The sequence below is a fragment of the Bos taurus genome, chromosome 19 (genome assembly GCF_002263795.3).
Source record: "Bos taurus isolate L1 Dominette 01449 registration number 42190680 breed Hereford chromosome 19, ARS-UCD2.0, whole genome shotgun sequence".
NCBI classification, from domain to species: Eukaryota; Metazoa; Chordata; class Mammalia; order Artiodactyla; family Bovidae; genus Bos; species Bos taurus.
The window spans coordinates 9,713,332-9,732,091 of NC_037346.1; the positions used below are offsets into that span (position 1 = coordinate 9,713,332).

At 39.5% G+C, this 18,760-nt stretch overlaps 1 protein-coding gene across 2 annotated transcripts in view; it reads left to right on the forward strand.

The window, feature by feature from the left end:
* The first annotated feature begins 6,778 nt into the window (after positions 1-6,778).
* Positions 6,779-18,760, forward strand: part of PPM1E (protein phosphatase, Mg2+/Mn2+ dependent 1E) — a 220,161-nt gene continuing 208,179 nt past the window's right edge. Inside the window, exon 1 of one of the 2 annotated variants that reach the window (XM_059878401.1) lies at positions 6,779-7,544. In XM_059878401.1, the coding sequence (XP_059734384.1) occupies positions 7,084-7,544 (461 nt within the window). In that variant the 5' untranslated portion in view covers positions 6,779-7,083. The remainder of the gene's footprint in view (positions 7,545-18,760) is intronic. The other variant, XM_024980604.2, reaches the window with a different exon arrangement.

The window sequence follows — 18,760 nt, forward strand, 5'->3', positions numbered from 1 at the left end:
AAAGTGAATCAGTAATACATATACATGTGTCTATTCTTTTTTAGATTCTTTTCCCATAGAGACCATTACAGAGTGCTGAGTAGAGTTCCCTTGCTATACAGTAGACCCTTTTTAAGGTGGTTTTTGTTCTGGCCACTAAGTTTGGCGGTAATTTGTTTTGCAGCAATAGATAGCCACAGTGGTTAGTTGTGAGCCTCTCTGGGTGGTTTACTGGTCTTCTGAAGTTGGGTCATCAGGTGTCCTGTTAGAATTTCCGATCTTCCTATAGAGTGTCTTAGTCTCTTCTGGTCATCTTCATTTCCACTGACACTCTTCTTTTCTGTACTCCTTATCTCCCACTGCCCAACTGACCTTTCAGCCTTCAGTGTTTCTTCTGAAAGAGTATGTGTATATTAAATTTTCTTAAAATACAGTTTTCATGTCTCTTTCAAAATCAATATTTTTGCCAATACTTACAACAAGTAATTGTAATTCCATCTCCCAGTACTCTAATCTTGAGCTTTTGCCATGCCCGTAAGCTTTATACCTTAAAGATTCATGAAATTATTTTTTCCAGAGATACAAAATTCCAGGATTTTATATGACACCTGAAAAAGATATTTGATGGTTTTATATATGAATGGTCCAAGTTTATTTTGCATCGATATTTTGGCTTGCTGCCTTTGTGCCAATAGCTGCAATGCATTGTACTGACATTTAGGTATATGGAGGTTCTTCAAATCTTAATAGTCCCCAGCTTGCAAAATTACTGGAAACCACGTGTGCTACATTGGTGCCAGATATGTCATTTATAGATCACTCTTTCATAAGCCAGTAAGTCAATTCATATGCCCAAATCATTTCCCTTCTGGAAAAGCTACATTGTATCAGCATGGTTACCATGTGTGGTAATTGATAATGTCTGTGCCACATGGCTTACTTTACCCTTGTCCAACCCAGCTATTCTACCACCTATGATTACCATATGTTACAGCACTCTAGGTTAATGGAATCATTTCCATCTTCCCCTCTAGTCACAAATGTCATTGTGGCTCAATTCCATCAGCTCCACACTGGATGAAAAATAAAGTTGTTGGTACTATCTGAGCACAGGAGATAACTTTGTGAGGAGTTTTCATATTTAGTTGTCTGCTTCCTTTTCATTTAAAAAAGCAGTTGGACTTTTAATGAATACTCTGGAGTGGGTAACGGGCATCTGCTGACTAAAAGAGAATACAATTAATATCACTCTTTAATTCTTGCTTGTATTTATTCTAAATAAATATATAAAGGGAATAAAAAATTAGATGATAATAATATAGACTTTTTTATCACCATAAAGTGCTTTTCGGTTTTTATAAAGTAAAAACTAGAAGCAAAATATTGAAGTGGATTTTTAAAAAGGAGTCAGTTTGTTTGAGAAGGACCATTTATTATAGAAGGAATATATTACATCTCAGCCACTTATAGTATCCTTATCAGAAATTGCCATCAACCCCTGCCCTCTTCCTGTTTCATAAGTATGTCATAGTAAGTTAAAAAAAGTTTGATTCCTCAAAGAACTAAGCAAAATAAAAACAAAAGTTTGTTATCATCAGTGGTTAAAGCATTAAGAAAGAAAAGTTAGAACCTGTTTTGGGGACTTCTTTGCTTTTTAAAACTGATGAAAATAGTGCATGTGGACCTGTTATTACCTGATGTGAATTCTAATTTTGACAGCTGTGGACTGTTGCTGCAATATGACCATAGTAGCCAGCAAAAGAAGAGGAATAAAAATTAATATAGTAGTCATATTTTTGGCAGCAAATGGATGTGATTTAACAGTTGTTAAATCACAACTATTCATACAATAGAATACTACTCATCAATAAAAAAAATCAATTACCGATAAACACAACAACATGGGTGAATCTCAAAAACATGATGAATGAAAAAAGTCTAGGCACAAAAGAGCACATATCTCATGATTCTGTTTATATGAAATTCTAGAATAGGCAAAACTAATCTATAGTTAATTATCCTTATCTTCTACATCTTCCAGGATGTAGAAGATGTAGGTAGGGTATATTGAGAAGGGAGGAAGATGCTCTTATTTGAAAACATTTATGTGCTCATTTTTTCCAGTTGACAGGTATTCTCTTGCTCCCTACTAGTCAGTTTGACAATGCAATCAAATTAATATCTCCAAAGTACTTATTTATTAGTTATCCTTCCATCAATTTAAAAAATATGAATGGAACATTTCTCTAGGCACAGATCAGAGATATATGTAAGACCCCTACACAGTTTCCCCAATTATTATTAACATTTTACATTAGTGAGGTACATCTGTTACAACTGATGAGCCCAAATTGATATATTATTATTAACCAAAGTACATAGTTTACACTTGGGTTCACTCTGTGTTGTATGTCCTGTGGTTTTTCACAAATGTCTAATGATTTGTATCCACCATTATAGTATCATACAGAATAGTCTTTGCTTCCCTAAAAATCCTATGTTCTGTCTATTCATCTTTACCCTCCCTACCTTTGAACCACTGGCAACCTATTCATAATTTTTTTTAAGGTTTTAAAAATAACATGTATTTCTTAAAAGTTAACATATGCATAATAGGAAATCATTTACTGCTATCGTCAAGTAAACTCACTGTTCAAGTAGCACCTTTGAAAATCTAGACTTGCCTTAATGTTAACTTAATCCATTTATAATTGTTTTATATATTTTTATCACTCTTTAAAATATTATTTGTTATTGTATTAATTGAGATCCAGTTAAGAAAACAGAGGGAATAGAATACAGGAAATTAGTTACACACATGATAAGAGAGCTAAAAAGCCAAAAGGGAAGGTATCTTAGTCTGACTGGGCTGCTATAATGAAAAAATCATAAGTGGGGTGGCTTACAAGCAACAGAACTTTATTTCTCGCAGTTCTGGAGGCTGGAGTTCAGTAATCAGGGCGCTGGTAGATTCAGTGTTTGGGACAGACAGTGGTCTTCTTATTGTGTTTTCACATTTGGAAAGGGAGAGGCATCTCTCTTGCACCTCATCTTATTAAAGATGGCACTAATCCCATTCATGAGGGCTGTGCCCTCATAACCTAATTACCTTCCAAAGACCCCCACCTTCTAATTAATACTTTCACCTTGGGGGTTAGGATTTAAACATACGAATTTTTGGAGCACACAAGTCATCCATCCATAGCAGGCAAGATTAGGCAGCTAAAGCCAGCCACCATCTCTAGGCTGATGGACAAATGGAAGATGATGTTTCTGGAGCTCTAGGACTGGTGTCACAGAGAAAAGCTGGAAGGACAGGTTCAGGGGGAGAAAAGCTGTAAAGGAGAAGCAGCAAGCATTAGGACTGAGGTAGGGGACAGGGAAGAAATATCTTGGCTTTTTGCCTTTCCTTCCACCTTCTAGTTTCCTGCTGATGTCTCCCACTGGGCAAATCACAGCTGGAACTCAGCTGTCCAGGAACCTGGTGAATGCAGCTTGAAAGAGTCAGCACCCCTGTAATACCAAGGAGAGCAAAGTAGGGGAAGAAATGGATGTGAGAACAAAAAAAGGACTAAGCAGTAATCAATTCTTTTTAACTTTAAAAATAAACCTTATTGAGGTATAATTTACGTAACAATACACTTATTTAAAATGTACACTTGGATCCTTTCTGACAAATGAATACACCTATATAAAACACCCAGTCAAGATATAGAACATTCTAATCCCTCCCACAAAGTTCTACTTACTCCTTTTCCATGAATCCTCTATTCCACGTCAGTCCTAGACAACCACTAATCTGCTTTCTGTGACTATAGATTAGTTTTGCCTATTCTAGAATTTCATATAAATGGAATCATGAGGTTTGTTCTCTTTTGTGCCTAGACTTTTCTCATTCAGCATGTTTTTGAGATTCACCCATGTTGTTGTGTTTATCAGTAGTTTTTTTTTAATTGATTAGTATTCTGTTGTATGAATACACCACAATTTGTTTATCCGCTCACTATTGATGTACACCTGGGTTTTGTCCAAGTTTGAGCTGTTATGAATAAAAGTATTGTAAAAAATTTATATACAAGGGTTTTTTTGGTGATGTGTGTCTGCGTGTGTGTTTGGTGGACACGTTTTCATTTCTTGCGGGTAAATATCTGGGAGATGGATTACTGGGTCATATAAGAAACTAACTGCCCAACTCAACACTTTTATTTAACCTTTTTTTTTTTAAGTTTTTTATGATTTTGGCCATACCTCATGGCCTGTGGGATCTTAGTTCCCCAACTGAGGATTGAACCTGGGCCCTCAGCAGTGAAAGCACCAAATCCTAACCACCATGGGATTCCCCTTTTTAATCTTGAAATGTCATCCTTAATCATGAATGTCCTTGAAAGAACATGTGCATTTCCTCCAAAGAGCTAAGGCTTAGAGAACAATTTTTATGACAAATCTTAAAAAAAAAAAAAAAACTTTAAAAAGTTAACTGCTCTTAATACATATGTTTTTTATAGCTCTATTTTAAAATAGACAACAAGAAAGGGGATTAGGGAAGTATAAGAGGAGAGGAACTGAAAAGGAAAGTAAAGCCATGCAAAATAATGACTAAAAAGACTTGACAATGGCAGAATCATCCTACACAGCTGCTCTGAGATCCCAGCACTGCTGTCAGCAACCTTCTGGCGAAGCTCCTCTGTCAAATGGATGCAGCAGGATCCATATTGATCTTTTGTAAAGGAATATCTTCATTAATATAAGCAAACACACCTCTCATTTATAATAATGTAGAGGTGTAGGCTTTTTCTTTTACTCTTAGTAGTAATGTTTCCCCAACACAGAACACTTCCTTTTGATATGTGGGTTGAGTCATAAATTAACGTCACAAATAAATGTCACCTAGAGGAGGGAGGCAACTACATTACAAAGTAGGAAGGTGTAGCTTAGATGTGAATTGTTAACAGTTGACAGCCTTGTGCTCTTGAACTAAATGTCATTGTGTCAAATTCTGAGATATTAAATAGTTGTTGCAATGTAAAATTGCAGACATTTAGGTTTTGTAGCCTTGTAAGTTATGTCAATCTTTTCTAGACATTCTGAAATGGAAATGAACAGGTGGATTGAAAACAAAGGCAAATAAAGAGTTTAAAGACTTTCTTGGCATTGCATAAAGAAGTCGCTCTACACTGGTGATGTTTTAAACAAAACATGTATAAATACAGTTAGCTTGTCTGGAAACAGACTTATTTATTGGGTCTTACCATTTACCTTTGAGACAAAAATAAGTAGTTATAGAGGACTCATGCATTACTCAGTATACACTTTCTATCATGTATTATTTAATCTCAAGCTAAGAAAGAGAATGGACGTCTATTTTACATGATGCCATAATGTACATTAGGGAGCTCAACCCACTTATTCTTAAAATAACAGTATCACATCAGGGATTTAGAATACAGTATTATATGAAAACAGTTGGCAGGGAGACTCCTTCTGCCATTAATAACTGACTAGAAATGTTATTTCAGACTCTAAATCCAACTGAAATCCAGAAGGAATAAATGGAGAGGATGGGGTGGATATTTTGTGAACATGTTTTTCAAAGTAGAGAAAGAATCACTATGTTTTTGCTGAATTACATGTTGCCATGGACATGGCAGTATGCAGTAACGATGCTGTCATCTATACAGCTGTATAACAACACAGCTTCTCCCTCTCCCACTCCCCTCAGTAAGGCTTGAAAATAATAGGTTTGTGTGTAGTTTGGTAAGAAAATTAGAATAATTTAAAGTTGTTTCACTTTCAGTCTACAAAAATAGAGACTCAGGGGGATGGGGAAGAAGAGCAAACAAAATGTACCAAAAAATACAGATTATGTAATAAAGTATATATTTGTTGTTGAGTCACTAAGTCATGTCGGACTCTTGCGACTCCATGGACTGTAGCCCCCCAGGTTCTTCTGTCTTCTGTCCATGGGGTTTCCCAGGCAAGAATACTGGAGTGGGTTGCCTGCAGACACTCAAGAAGGGTGTCTTGATGTGCTGGAAATCTGATGGCTTTGCAGTAAAAAGAGCTGTTTTTAGTCCTTGTTGCATCGCAATATCTTGAAGTTTCAGTTTTTTCATCCATGGAATGGAATCATGGTAATACCTTCTACCTTGAGGCGCTATTACAAGGATTAAGAGGATAAATATAATGCATAAACTATAAAGCTTTTTAAAAATAAGGCTTGATAGATGTATTACACTGTTGAGTCTTTAAAAGTCAGAGAAGAATACAGGAAAAAGGGTCTAGAAAGGCTTTAGAAGCTGACAATCTGGGTTCCAATTCCAATGCCACGACTAGGAGCTTCCACACCTTGAAAAAACAAATGTACTTAATCCTGCTTCCTCTTTTTGGGAAGTGAGGATAACACCACTTCACAGAATCAGATGAGAGAATGGAGGCAAAGGAACCTACCTTTGTAGATGTTGAATGCCTTCCCCTGCAAACTACTTATTAAATTAATGTCATCGACAACAGAAGGTGTTCACACTGTGGTATCTTTCCGCACATACGGACCCTAAGACAAGACAGGACAGATAAGGAAAACTGAGGTGAATCCAAATCAGGAGACCAACAGCTAGACAGGGCGAACGTCTTAGTTCCCTCTTAACCACTTTGAGGTTAGGGTATCCACACAGTGAAGGCATTCAGAGTTGGAGAGGAGACCAAGTCGAGTGCCCCTTTCGACTCCGTGGACTCGACGGCAGGGACCCTGAAATTGTTCCTTAGAGGCCGGTTGCCATGGCGACGGTCTCTAGGCAGCTTGGGCTGCGCTCTCCGTAGGGCTAGAGGGTGGGCCTCCGCCGGACCCCGCGCGCGCGCCCGAGACCAACTTTCCCTCCAGACCCATGAGGGGCGGCGCGCTCCGCCCCCCGGCCCCGGGCCGCGCACGTCCGGGCTCGGCGGCGCGCACGCCTGCGGGAGCCCTCTCCAGGCAACCTAGTGCTGATCGCTCGTGCCGGTGCGGCCGTTAACCGCCCTTGCGGGAGCCGGAGGCTCGCCAGCAGCCCCCCTCCCCTTCCTGGGCCTCCCCCACCCGTTTCCCCGATCGGCCCAGGGGCATGAGCAGCGATGGCCGGCTGCAGCCCTGAGGAGAAAACTTACCGGCGCTTCCTGGAGCTATTCCTGGGCGAGTTTCGCGGACCGTGCGGCGGCGGCGAGCCCCAGCCGGAACCCGAACCCGAAGAGTCGGAGCCCGAGCCAGAGCCCGAACTGGTGGCGGCTGAGGCGCGCGAGGCGTCGGTCGAGGAAGCCGGGGAGGCGGCGGCCGCGGGGGCCGCGTCGGAGGAGGGGGAGCACGAGCAGGAGCGAGAAGACCCCGAGCCCGAGGAGGAGGCGGTGGAGGAGGAGGCGGCGGCGGCGGCGGCGGCGGCGGGCGAGGAGGCGGCGGCCCGGGGGCAGTCGGCCGTGCCGCCGCCGCAGCCCCGGCTGCCGCCGCTGCCCCCGCTGCCGCGGCCGCTGTCGGAGCGCATCACCCGCGAGGAGGTGGAGGGCGAGAGTCTGGACCTGTGCCTGCAGCAGCTCTACAAATAGTTAAGTAGCGGGGCTCGGCCGGGGGGTGGGCCGCCGTCCCCGCCGCGCCGGCCTCGACGCGGCTCCCTCTGCCGCGCGAACTGCTCGCTTTTCCGCTCCTCATCCCCCCCGCCCGCCTCACGCCGGCGCCCTGGAGAGGTTGGAAGCGCCCCCGCTGCTCGGACTCGAGCGGTCGGCGGGGAGATGCCCACGCCCGCCGCGGCCCCCGCGCCTCCCGCCGGGGCCTGGGAGCCGCCCCCCGCGCCCTCCTGCCGGGCTCCCGGCTTCCCGCTTCTCCCCGGCCGCCCACTTCTTTCTCCACTTCTCACACCTTTTCTGCTTGGTGCCCGGGAAGGTCCTTCCTTCTAGTCTTGAGAGCTCCCTCTTCCCAGCCCTCTCCTTCCTCCTGGAGGTCTTCCTCCCACCCGGGTCTGTCTTTTTCCCGGCGCGAGTCCCCCCCCTGTTGTTTGGCGGCGGAGAGACGCGGTCTCCTTTCTAGGCAGGAGCTGCTTGCTAGGTGCCTCCTGCGTAACCGCAACAAAGATGATAATCCCGGCCCAAGATCCACAGGAGGGGAGACGAGTCGATTTTCTTCTGTTGGGCGCTCAGTGTTGAAAGTGTAGATGGCTTAATACACGGAAGCCTCGTATCGTAGTTTAATGATACTTGATAACTCATAATTGAGGGAGGTGGGAAGGAAATGGGGAGGGACGGATAAAGAAAATTTTACCTGCGAGCCTTCAGGTGAAAGACAGAGTCGTAATTCGTTAAAGTGGAAAACTCTGGCTGGTTTGATAAAATTGCAATTAGGTGCAGTATTTTCAGTCCATTAAGTAGATGGGGTAGAGAGAAAGCAGATGGCTTAGCTACACAGATGAAAGTCTAAAATAGAAAGGTCAAGGCTTTGCCTTTCATCCCAGTTTTTATGGGCCTGAAATAGAAGCAGTTTACAATTGCGTTTCTTTCTAAATGGAATTGTTCTGAAATAATGACAGAGGAGAATACTAACAAGTTTCTGAGAACACTGGTAAACCTCGACAGCCTTTTGCCATTCTGCTGATAGTTGTAATGAAAGATGTTACTCTGTCCCCATCAAAAAGTTTGCTACTGCAAGATTCACTGCAGTTAAGATCACTTCTTGGATTTTTTTAAAAGCTTAGATTAAGAGAAGGACCTGGAAAATAAAGGTTTTGTCTTTTTCCAACTTAACAGACACCTGATCAAATCATTCTTCCTGTTAAAACAGAAGCTTGTCAACAGGAAAAAAACACTGAACATATATGCTGTAAAAGTGGACTGTGTTGATGTGTCCCATATTTTATACACTATTGAAATTTCAATTTTGAAATCCTATCTGGTTACCAAAGTCATACTGCTTTTTGGGAAATGTAAAATGGCATGTAAAAACATCTTAGGAGTATTTTTTCTTCCTAGTGTTTGTAAACAATCGTAGAATAGAGTTTATGAAATATTTTTAATACTATATAGACACTTAAGACTTCTTGCTTAAAATAAAATGGAATTGTTTACTGAAGTGGAAAGATTATCTCAGCATCAGACTAACTCTATTTTGACAATTTTACCTTTACAAATGCAATTGCAGAATTAAAGAAATACACATTTAAACATTAGAGAAGGTCCATTTCAAAAAAAAGAGTGTCATTAGCTTAGAACATCTTTGAATATGTACCATTCAAGGTTTTTTAAAAATGAAATCTGTATGATGATGGTAGGTAGATGTGTGTTTTGCCACATGGAAAGGGAGCAAGATTTTCCATACATGTATAAACTAGAAAAGTATTCACATTATAAAATGGCCATCTAATTGAGAAGTTTAGATTTGAAGTAAAACTAGCAAAATTGAAGTTGGAAAACAAACTGTTTTGTGCAGAAGCTGTTAACTTATGTTTTACTCAGATACAAAATGTCTGGCTTGTTTATGTAAAGTATCTTCAAGGTTGTTAACAGACTGAAAACAAAACAAAACAAAACCCCAAAACCTAATGTAAAGTATCTTCAAGGTTGTTAACAGACTGAAAACAAAACAAAACAAAACCCCAAAACCTAAAAGTCTCATAGTTTAAAAACACATACTTTTTGTGCTTTATTATTTATGAAAGAAAATCATACAACTTGGCCACAAGAATCAGTACTGGAAGACATTGTAGAGAGAGATCATTTTCCTGTTCGCTTCATTTTACAGAAGAGAAAACTGAGGATCCCGATTCAGAAATGACAAATTATGTACAAATGGTTTTCCAGCATTTTTCAATATAATTTTTGAACCTCAAAACTCTCAGAGTTGTCAAATTTCTTAGGAAAAATTGAGTTATCAAATTTCCTAGGAAACACTTTGAAATCATTCTGATTAGGAATATGTTGGAATTACTAATTTGGCGGAGGTGAAGTTTTTTTTTTTTTTTTTTTTTAATATTTTCTCAGATACCCACTCTCTCTTTATTTTGGGGATTCTTAATATTCTTTAGAAACTGTCATGCTTGTCAGAGTGTCCTATAATACTTAAATGAAGTTACTTGAAATATATATTCACTAATTTCACAGTTGAAACTAATGTAAGAAGAAACTAGAACCAGTTTCATAAGTCTCTAGACTATTTTTTCTGTCAGTGCTTTGTAAATACATAGTATGAAGCTACAGAGAAAAATAAAGATGCTTACTTTCCCAATACTGTTTATGTGTACACTGGCTGAAATTTTACTTCAAAAAATATAGTGAATGTTTTTCCCAGTGTTTTGCTTCTCTCAGAGTTTAAGAACAGCAGATATATTTATCATTCTTCATTTTGGTAAACTCAAAGCTTAGGATTAACTTGAGATAAGCAGTTACTTAGGTAAGTAAAGGATCAAGGTTTAAATGGACAAAATATAGTTATAATTAGCAACTTAAAAGTTTTTCAGTATTTGTGTTAGAGTTTTTGCTGTTAGGCTTCAAAATGGGAACTATGTACTTAATATTTCTCTACTAGATAAAAACATGTAACATTTTGAAAGAAAAATTATTTGAAATGTTAAAAATCCCCTAGGATGAGAAAGATCTCTGTTGTGGGCTATAAATACTTTTTTTTAAAGGACCATTTAAACAGTTTTGTTTCAAATAATTAAATCTTTAAGAATGAATAATAAATTCAGGCAGTTCTTTAGAACTGTTTAACTGAATTAGTCTATTCTATGTCAATAAAAAATTCCAGTGATTTGGAATCTTCAGCTGCTCATGTAAAAATTATCTCCTTTACTCCTGTAAACTAAAATGCCCCCCAAGAGAGTAAAATAAATTCTAATGACACAAAATTAGGAGTTTTGAGGTTAATGGATCTCTTTGAAAAGGTGGAGGTGAGATATTTTATAGCTTTGAAATAATTTCAAATAAAATTTACAGCTGATCTTATAGCAGATATGAATAACCTTGGATAGGTTGCATAGGTCAATGCTGTATTTTATTTCTCTGTATTATTGTATGGAGGATAAATGTATTTGTTTTAACCCAGAGGAAACAAATACCCTGAAGTCTGTAAGAGCTGCATGTCAGTACATTTTTAGAGCAATTGTCTTCTCAGTTATTCATTTAGTCTGGGTTGGACTTCTCAAGGAGGGGGAGATATTTTGGTAGCCTGGCAAAGTTAAATACTTGCAGATGGTTTACAGTAGTAACGAGGGTGGCCACTTTAAAAATGGCTTGGGAAAGAAAATCATTGTTTATAGACACTAATAATTCAGTTGTATTGAATTATGTGACTCATTAATGACTTTGAGATAGATTAGAAAGCCATTAACCTTTGTCTGTGTATATATATATATATGAAAAAATACATGGATGGGAGTTATGCCACTCATTTAGAATACCCCCCCCCCCCTTTTTTTTATTCTTAAAAGTAGTAAGAAGTAGCAGAAAAAAGAAAATACCAACCGTTCGGTGTAAGCCATAATTTTCGGGGTTTTCTCCTACGTCTTAGACTGCCACTTCTCTGTGAGCTTTTAATACTCTGCCTAACCCTTTTATATTGTTGTTTGCTCCTTGGCCTTTTCAAGTTTGGTTGGCTTAGTTGTCTGTGGTCAACATCAGTCTCTCCCTTGATGTGATTTTGGTTATTGTAGTTATGCTAATAGCTCCCAACTCTGTCTCCATCCTTGCTTTGACTGCTTATGGAATGGCTCTATCCAGATGTCTAAAAGTCTTCTCAAATGAAAATGTCCAAAACTGAATTTGATCTTCCGTCTCTCTCTGTCTCCCCCACAGAAGACAAAACTTGATTCTCTTTTTGGTGGGTTTATTCATGAGGTCACAAAAAGTCGGACATGTCTGAGTGACTGAACTGAACTGAACTGATCCTTGATTTCTCCTTCTCTCCTCCTCACATTCAGTCAAATTTTGCTTTATAAATACCTCCTAAATATGTCCTTCACCGTCCCTACTGTCATTGCTATTTCTTCCTAGTCTTTTCCAATATATTCTCCCCAGTGTATTAATAGTAAAGTGATTTCTCTAGAATCTAGATTATGTAGATTGATTAATTGTCACCCATTGCTTAAATATTTTACTGTTTATCTGGTATTAGCCAAACTGAGGTCAAAGGCACAGTTCTCCAGTCAGATACAGCTGAGTCTGCCTGAGGCAGAAGTTGCTAGGAGTTAGGGTCCAACTATAAGTTAGAGGAAAGAGTCTGCACAAGACCACCCTCACTTCTGACACTGACTATAATTTTCAGGTTTCTCAAAACTACTTTCAGATTTGGTAATTTACTACAAAGACTCACAGAACTCACTGAAAGCTTAATATATTAATGGATTATGGTTCAGTATAAGAAAAAGCTAGAACTTAGAACCAGCCAAAGAAAGGGTTGCATGAACTGCAATCTGGAAGGGTTTTAGTTGTGAAGCTTCCATTGTCCTCAGGGATGTGTTCCTCTCTCATGGAGTCCTGACAGCCCAAAAAGCTCACCTAAGTTTCGCTGTCCAGTTTTTATTGGGATTTATTGGTAGATTGCTCACCTGGTTGAACTTACTAATAGTTTCAAGTCTCCCACCCCAGGCTGATACCATGTGATCCAAGGGGCCCACTATGAATAACAAAGACACTGCTATTACTCTAGAAATTCCAGGGATTTAGAGGTTACCTCCCAGGAGCTGGGGACAAAGGCCAGACTTCTTTTTGGCAAGGCCAGTTCTTTATTGTGTACCTTCATCACCTATTTCTCCATTGCCCTCTAGATAAAATCCAAACAAGCCTGTATAATCTTATCAGCCATCCCAGAATCTGTCCACCCACTTCACCCCTAGAAACTATCCTTCAGCTGTTGTAGACTATTAATATATTAGTTTGAATGCATGGTGTTTGCTCTTACCTCTGCACCTTTGGACATAACACGCTTGATCTACCCTGCTCTCCCACTCCGACTTGAATCTGTCCAGTCATTAACCCATTGTTCAGGTCTCCATTTCACATCACTTCCTTTGTTCACCAACCCCACGCTCATAATGAATTACATGTCTCTTCCGTGTCTCCTTAGAGAATACCTAGTGCTCATTCCTCTTGTTCAGTTCAGCTGCTCAGTCATGTCCGACTCTCTGCAACCCCGTGAGTCGCAGGACGCCAGGCCTCCCCGTCCATCACCAACTCCTGGAGTTCACCCAAACTCATGTCCATCGAGTCGGTGATGCCATCCAGCCATCTCATCCTCTGTCATCCCCTTCTCCTGCTCTCAATCTTTCCCAGCATCAGGGTCTTCTCCAGTGAGTCAGCTCTTCGTATCAGGTGGCCAAAGTATTGGAGTTTAGGCTTCAGGATCAGTCCTTCCAATGAACACCCAGGACTGATCTCCTTTAGGATGGACTGGGTGGATCTCCTTGCAGTCCAAGGGACTCTCAAGAGTCTTCTCCAACACCACACTTGAAAAGCATCAATTCTTCAGTGCTCAGCTTCCTTCACAGTCCAACTCTCACATCCATACATGACCACTGGAAAAACCATAGCCTTGACTAGACGGACCTTTGTTGACAAAGTAATGTCTCTGCTTTTCGATATGCTGTCTAGGTTAGTCGTAACTTTCCTTCCAAGGAGTAAGCATCTTGTAATTTCATGGCTACACTCACCATCTGCAGTGACTTTGGAGCCCAAAAAAATAAAGTCTGACATTGTTTCCACTGTTGCCCCATCTATTTCCCGTGAAGTGATGGGACCAGATGCCATAATCTTAGTTTTCTGAATGTTGAGCTTGAAGCCAACTTTTTCACTCTCCTCTTTCACTTTCATCAAGAGGCTTTTTAAAGTTCCTCTTCACTTTCTACCACAAGGGTGGTGTCATCTGCATATCTGAGGTTATTGATACTTCTCCTGGCAATCTTGACTGCAGCTTGTGCTTCATCCAGCCCAGCATTTCTCATGATGTATGCTGCATATAATTAAATAAGCAGGGTGACAATATGCAGCCTTGATGTATTTCTTTTCCTATTTGGAACCAGTCTGTTGTTCCATGTCCAGTTCTAACTGTTACTTCCTCACCTGCATATAGGTCTCAAGAGGCAGGTCAGGTGGTCTGATATTCAGATCTCTTTGAGAATTTTCCACAGTTTATTGTGATCCATACAATATTGTGATCAAAGGCTTTGGCATAGTCAATAAAGCAGAAATAGATGTTTTTTCTGGAACTGTCTTGCTTTTTCAGTGATCCAGCGGATGTTGGCAATTTGATCTCTGGTTCCTCTGCCTTTTCTAAAACCAGCTTGAACATCTGGAAGTTCACGGGTCACGTATTGCTGAAGCCTAGGGCGGAGAATTGTGAGCATTACTTGACTTGCGTGTGAGATGAGTGCAATTGTGCGGTAGTTTGAGCATTCTTTGGCATTGCCTTTCTTTGGGATTGGAATGAAAACTGACCTTTTCCAGTCCTGTGGCCACTGCTGAGTTCTCCAAATTTGCTGGCATATTGAGTGCAATACTTTCACAGCATCATCTTTCAGGATCTGAAATAGCTCTACTGGAATTCCATCACCTCCACTAGCTTTGTTTGTAGTGATCTTTCTAAGGCCTACTTGACTTCAGATTCCAGGATGTCTGGCTCTAGGTGAGTGATCACACTATTGTGATTATCTGGGTCGTGAAAATCTTTTTTGTACAGTTCTTCTGTGTATTCTTGCCACCTCTTCTTAATATCTTCTGCTTCTATTAGGTCCATACCATTTCTGCCCTTTATTAAGCCCATCTTTGCATGAAATGTTCCCTTGGTATCTCTAATTTTCTTGGAGAGATCTCTAGTCTTTCCCATTCTGTTGTTTTCCTCTATTTCCTTGCATTGATCGCTGAGGAAGGCTTTCTTATCTCTCCTTGCTATTCTTTGGAACTCTGCATTCAGATGCTTATATCTTACCTTTTCTCCTTCGCTTTTTGCTTCGCTTCTTTTCACAGCTATTTGTAAGGCTCCTCTTGTAGCACTTGTTTAATTTTTTTCCCCCACAGATATTTATGTATCTTGACTAGTGGTCTTCAAAATAAGGTGTACCCAAAATAATCCATTTCCATGAAGGAATAAAATATTAAAATCTATTTCTTTGTGTACAAAATATGAACTTAAGAGCATTCCCTCGCAGTCCAGTGCTTCGGATTTGACGTTTTCACTGCCGTGGCCCAAGTTCAGTCCCTGTTTGGGGAACTAAGATCCCGAAAGACAGGTGGCATGACCAAAAAAAAAAAAATAGAATTAAGTGCTAGTAATACTTGACATATTAATTGAGAATGGCAGCTTGTTCTGTGTGCCAGCTGACTTCATGTTAAACACTGTACATGAAGTATCCTGATGACGTGCAAGTTTCTTGGCTTAGAGTTGACAGTGGCACCTTTCCACCAATTTTAAGAACGTCATGGATTATTACTGTTTACCTTCTCTCATTAAATGGATTCCTTGGTTGTATTTAACAGAGTTCAGTTCAGTTCAGTTCAGTTGCTCAGTTGTGTCCGACTCTGCGACCCTGTGAATCGCAGCATGCCAGGCCTCCCTGTCCATCACCAACTCCCGGAGTTCACTCAGACTCATGTCCATCGAGTCGGTGATGCCATCCAGCCATCTCATCCTCTCTCGTCCCCTTCTCCTCCTGCCCCCAGTCCCTCCCAGCATCAGAGTCTTTTCCAATGAGTCAACTGTTTGCATGAGGTGGCCAGAGTACTGGAGTTTCAGCTTCAGCATCATTCCCTCCAAAGAAATCCCAGGGCTGATCTCCTTTAGAATGGACTGGTTGGACCTCCTTGTAGTCCAAGGAACTCTCAAGAGTCTTCTCCCAACGCCACAGTTCAAAAGCATCAATTCTTCGGCGCTCAGCTTTCTTCACAGTCCAACTCTCACGTCCATACATGACCACTGGAAAAACCATAGCCTTGACTAGATGGATCTTTGTTGGCAAAGTAACGTCTCTGCTTTCAGTATGCTATCTAGGTTGGTCATAACTTTCCTTGCAAGGAGTAAGCATCTTTTAATTTCATGGCTGCAGTCACCATCTGCAGTGATTTTGGAGCACAAAAAAATAAAATCTAACACTGTTTTCACTGTTTCCCCATCTATTTCCCATGAAGTGATGGGACCGGATGCCATGATCTTCATTTTCTGAATGTTGAGCTTTAAGACGACTTTTTCACTCTCCTCTTTCACTTTCATCAAGAGGCTTTTTAGTTCCTCTTCACTTTCTGCCCTAAGGGTGGTGTCATCTGCATATCTGAGGTTATTGATATTTCTCCCGGCAATCTTGATTCCAGCTTGTGCTTCTTCCAGCCCAGTGTTTCTCATGATGTACTCTGCATAGAAGTTAAATAAGCAGGGTGACAAAATACAGCCTTGAAGTACTCCTTTTCATATTTAGAACGAGTCTGTAGTTCCGTGTCCAGTTCTAACTGTTGCTTCCTGACCAGCATATAGGTTTCTCAAGAGGCAGGTCAGGTGGTCTGGTATTCTCATCTCTTTCAGAATTTTCCACAGTTTATTGTGATCCACACAAAGGCTTTGGCATACAAAATAGATAATTGACTTAAAAAATTCCTGCAGAGAAATCATAGGTTGAACATATTATTTGTAATGCAAGTGTAAAAAGCAACAAAACTTCTATCTTTATTTTTATTAGATTTTTTAAAGGGCAATTATATTTGATGAGGAATCTGTGAATATGTAGCTGTTAATTAGATTATGTAGAATACAGCTTACTCAAAGAAATACTGATAATATTGCTGGTGAGAGTGGTATGTATGCATGGGTATGCATGTATGAAATTTATACATGTATATATACACACATCCACACATGAGAAATGTATATCTACATTGAAAGTGTGGTATTCATAATGTTCCAAATGATTTTGATAAAGTGCTTGAAGGCAGTTGCAATCGATTATTAGCTACATGTTTGCCATCAAATTCCTAGACCAGCAATGACGGGGACATATGCAACACAGATAAATCCAGTGAATGAGCCAAGAGATTAAACACAAAATATTATTCATAACTATTTTAAACTGCTTTTTGAAAAACTTAGTAAAGTTCTGTATTCACATATTTCAGAACATTTTATTGTAAAAAATTTAAAGTATATAAAAAATTGTGTACTTATTGCTCAACCTCAGCAGTGATCAATTTGTGGCCAGTCTTTTTTTCATCTATACCTTCACACATCTCACCCTACCTCCCATGTAATTTTTAAATGAATACACAGTAATTTAATCACAATGCTATTAGACATTTTAGGTGTTACCAGTTTTTGGTTGCTCTAAGAATATTTTGATGGTCATCCTTTGAGCAAACCTTTGATTTTCTTAGTGTATATTTATATATAGTATATAGTGTTGGGATTATATTAAAGATATTCACATATTTAAGGCTTTTGGTATATAGTTTTTAAATGTCTTCTAACAAAGTTTTGTTGTTTACTCTCTAAGAAGATATATATAAGAAAAAGATTATTGATTTTAATGATTTAAACATTTACAAAATAACAGAATAATAAAAATATACCCCCCAATCCATTTTCAGAAATTATCATGATTAAGATTATTTTAAGGAAGTAAAACATTTCATATATAAATTACCATTTCATATGAAATTGAAGACTTTGTCACTCTCTTCTATGAACTCATTTCCTTTTCTTTCTTTCTAGAGGTAATCTGTGAATTTAGGGAATGTAACCCTCTGCTCTATATTTTTATATTTTTACTACCCACATATTTGTATGGTCAAAATATGGGTGGCTTTTTTGTTTTTGTTTTCATAAGTAGCTTTCTTGAGACTAACGTTTTTAAAAAGGATTTATTCATTTGATACATACAGAGTTTTTTCATTTTAGCTACTATATAGAGTCTGTATGAATATACTATGATTTATTTATCCAATTTCCTATTGAAGGACAGTTGAGTTGTTTCCAATTTTTGCATGTTCTGTACTATAATGGCTAAAAATTGCTGCTCTTGTGGGTAAATCCTGAAATCTCAAAAGCTTAATGTAATGTTAGTTTATTTCTTGCTCAGAGAGTACTTTCAATGGAGAAGGCACTGTGTTCTATGGAGTGATTAATGGACTCAGGCTAGTAGAGTTTTTCATCTTCAGTCTGTGGTTTCCAGGGTTGCTCTAGGCATCAGCATACGTCTAGCAAACATAGGAGTGGAGAATGATATTGGAGGTTTTTAGATGCCAGACCTTAGAAATGGCATATGTAAGTTTGTTCACTTTCCATTGACTAGAATTAACCCCATTTTAAAAATTGAAAGACACAGTGAATTTATTTTATTTTTTTAACCCAGTATATTCACATATACAGAAAGGGAAAGACTAAAGATCTCTTCAGAAAAATTGGAAATATCAAGGGAACATTTCACCCAAAGATTGCCAAAATAAAGGACAGAAATGATAGTGACCTAGTAGATGCTGAAGAGAGCAAGAAGAGATGGAAGGAATACATGGAAGAACTGTACAAAAAAGATCTTAATGAACCAGATAACTATGATGGTGTGGTCAGTCACCCAGAGCTAGACATTCTGGAGTGTGAAGTCAAGTGGGCCTTAGGAAGCACTGCTGTTAATAAAGCTAGTGGATGTGATGAAATTCCAGTAAAGCTGTTAAAAAACCCAAAGGATGATGCTATCAAAGTGTTGCACTCAATATGTTAGCAAATCTCTAAGACCCAGCAGTGGCCACAGGACCGGAAAAGGTCAGTTCTCATCCCACTTCCCAAGACAGGTAGTACTGAAGAATG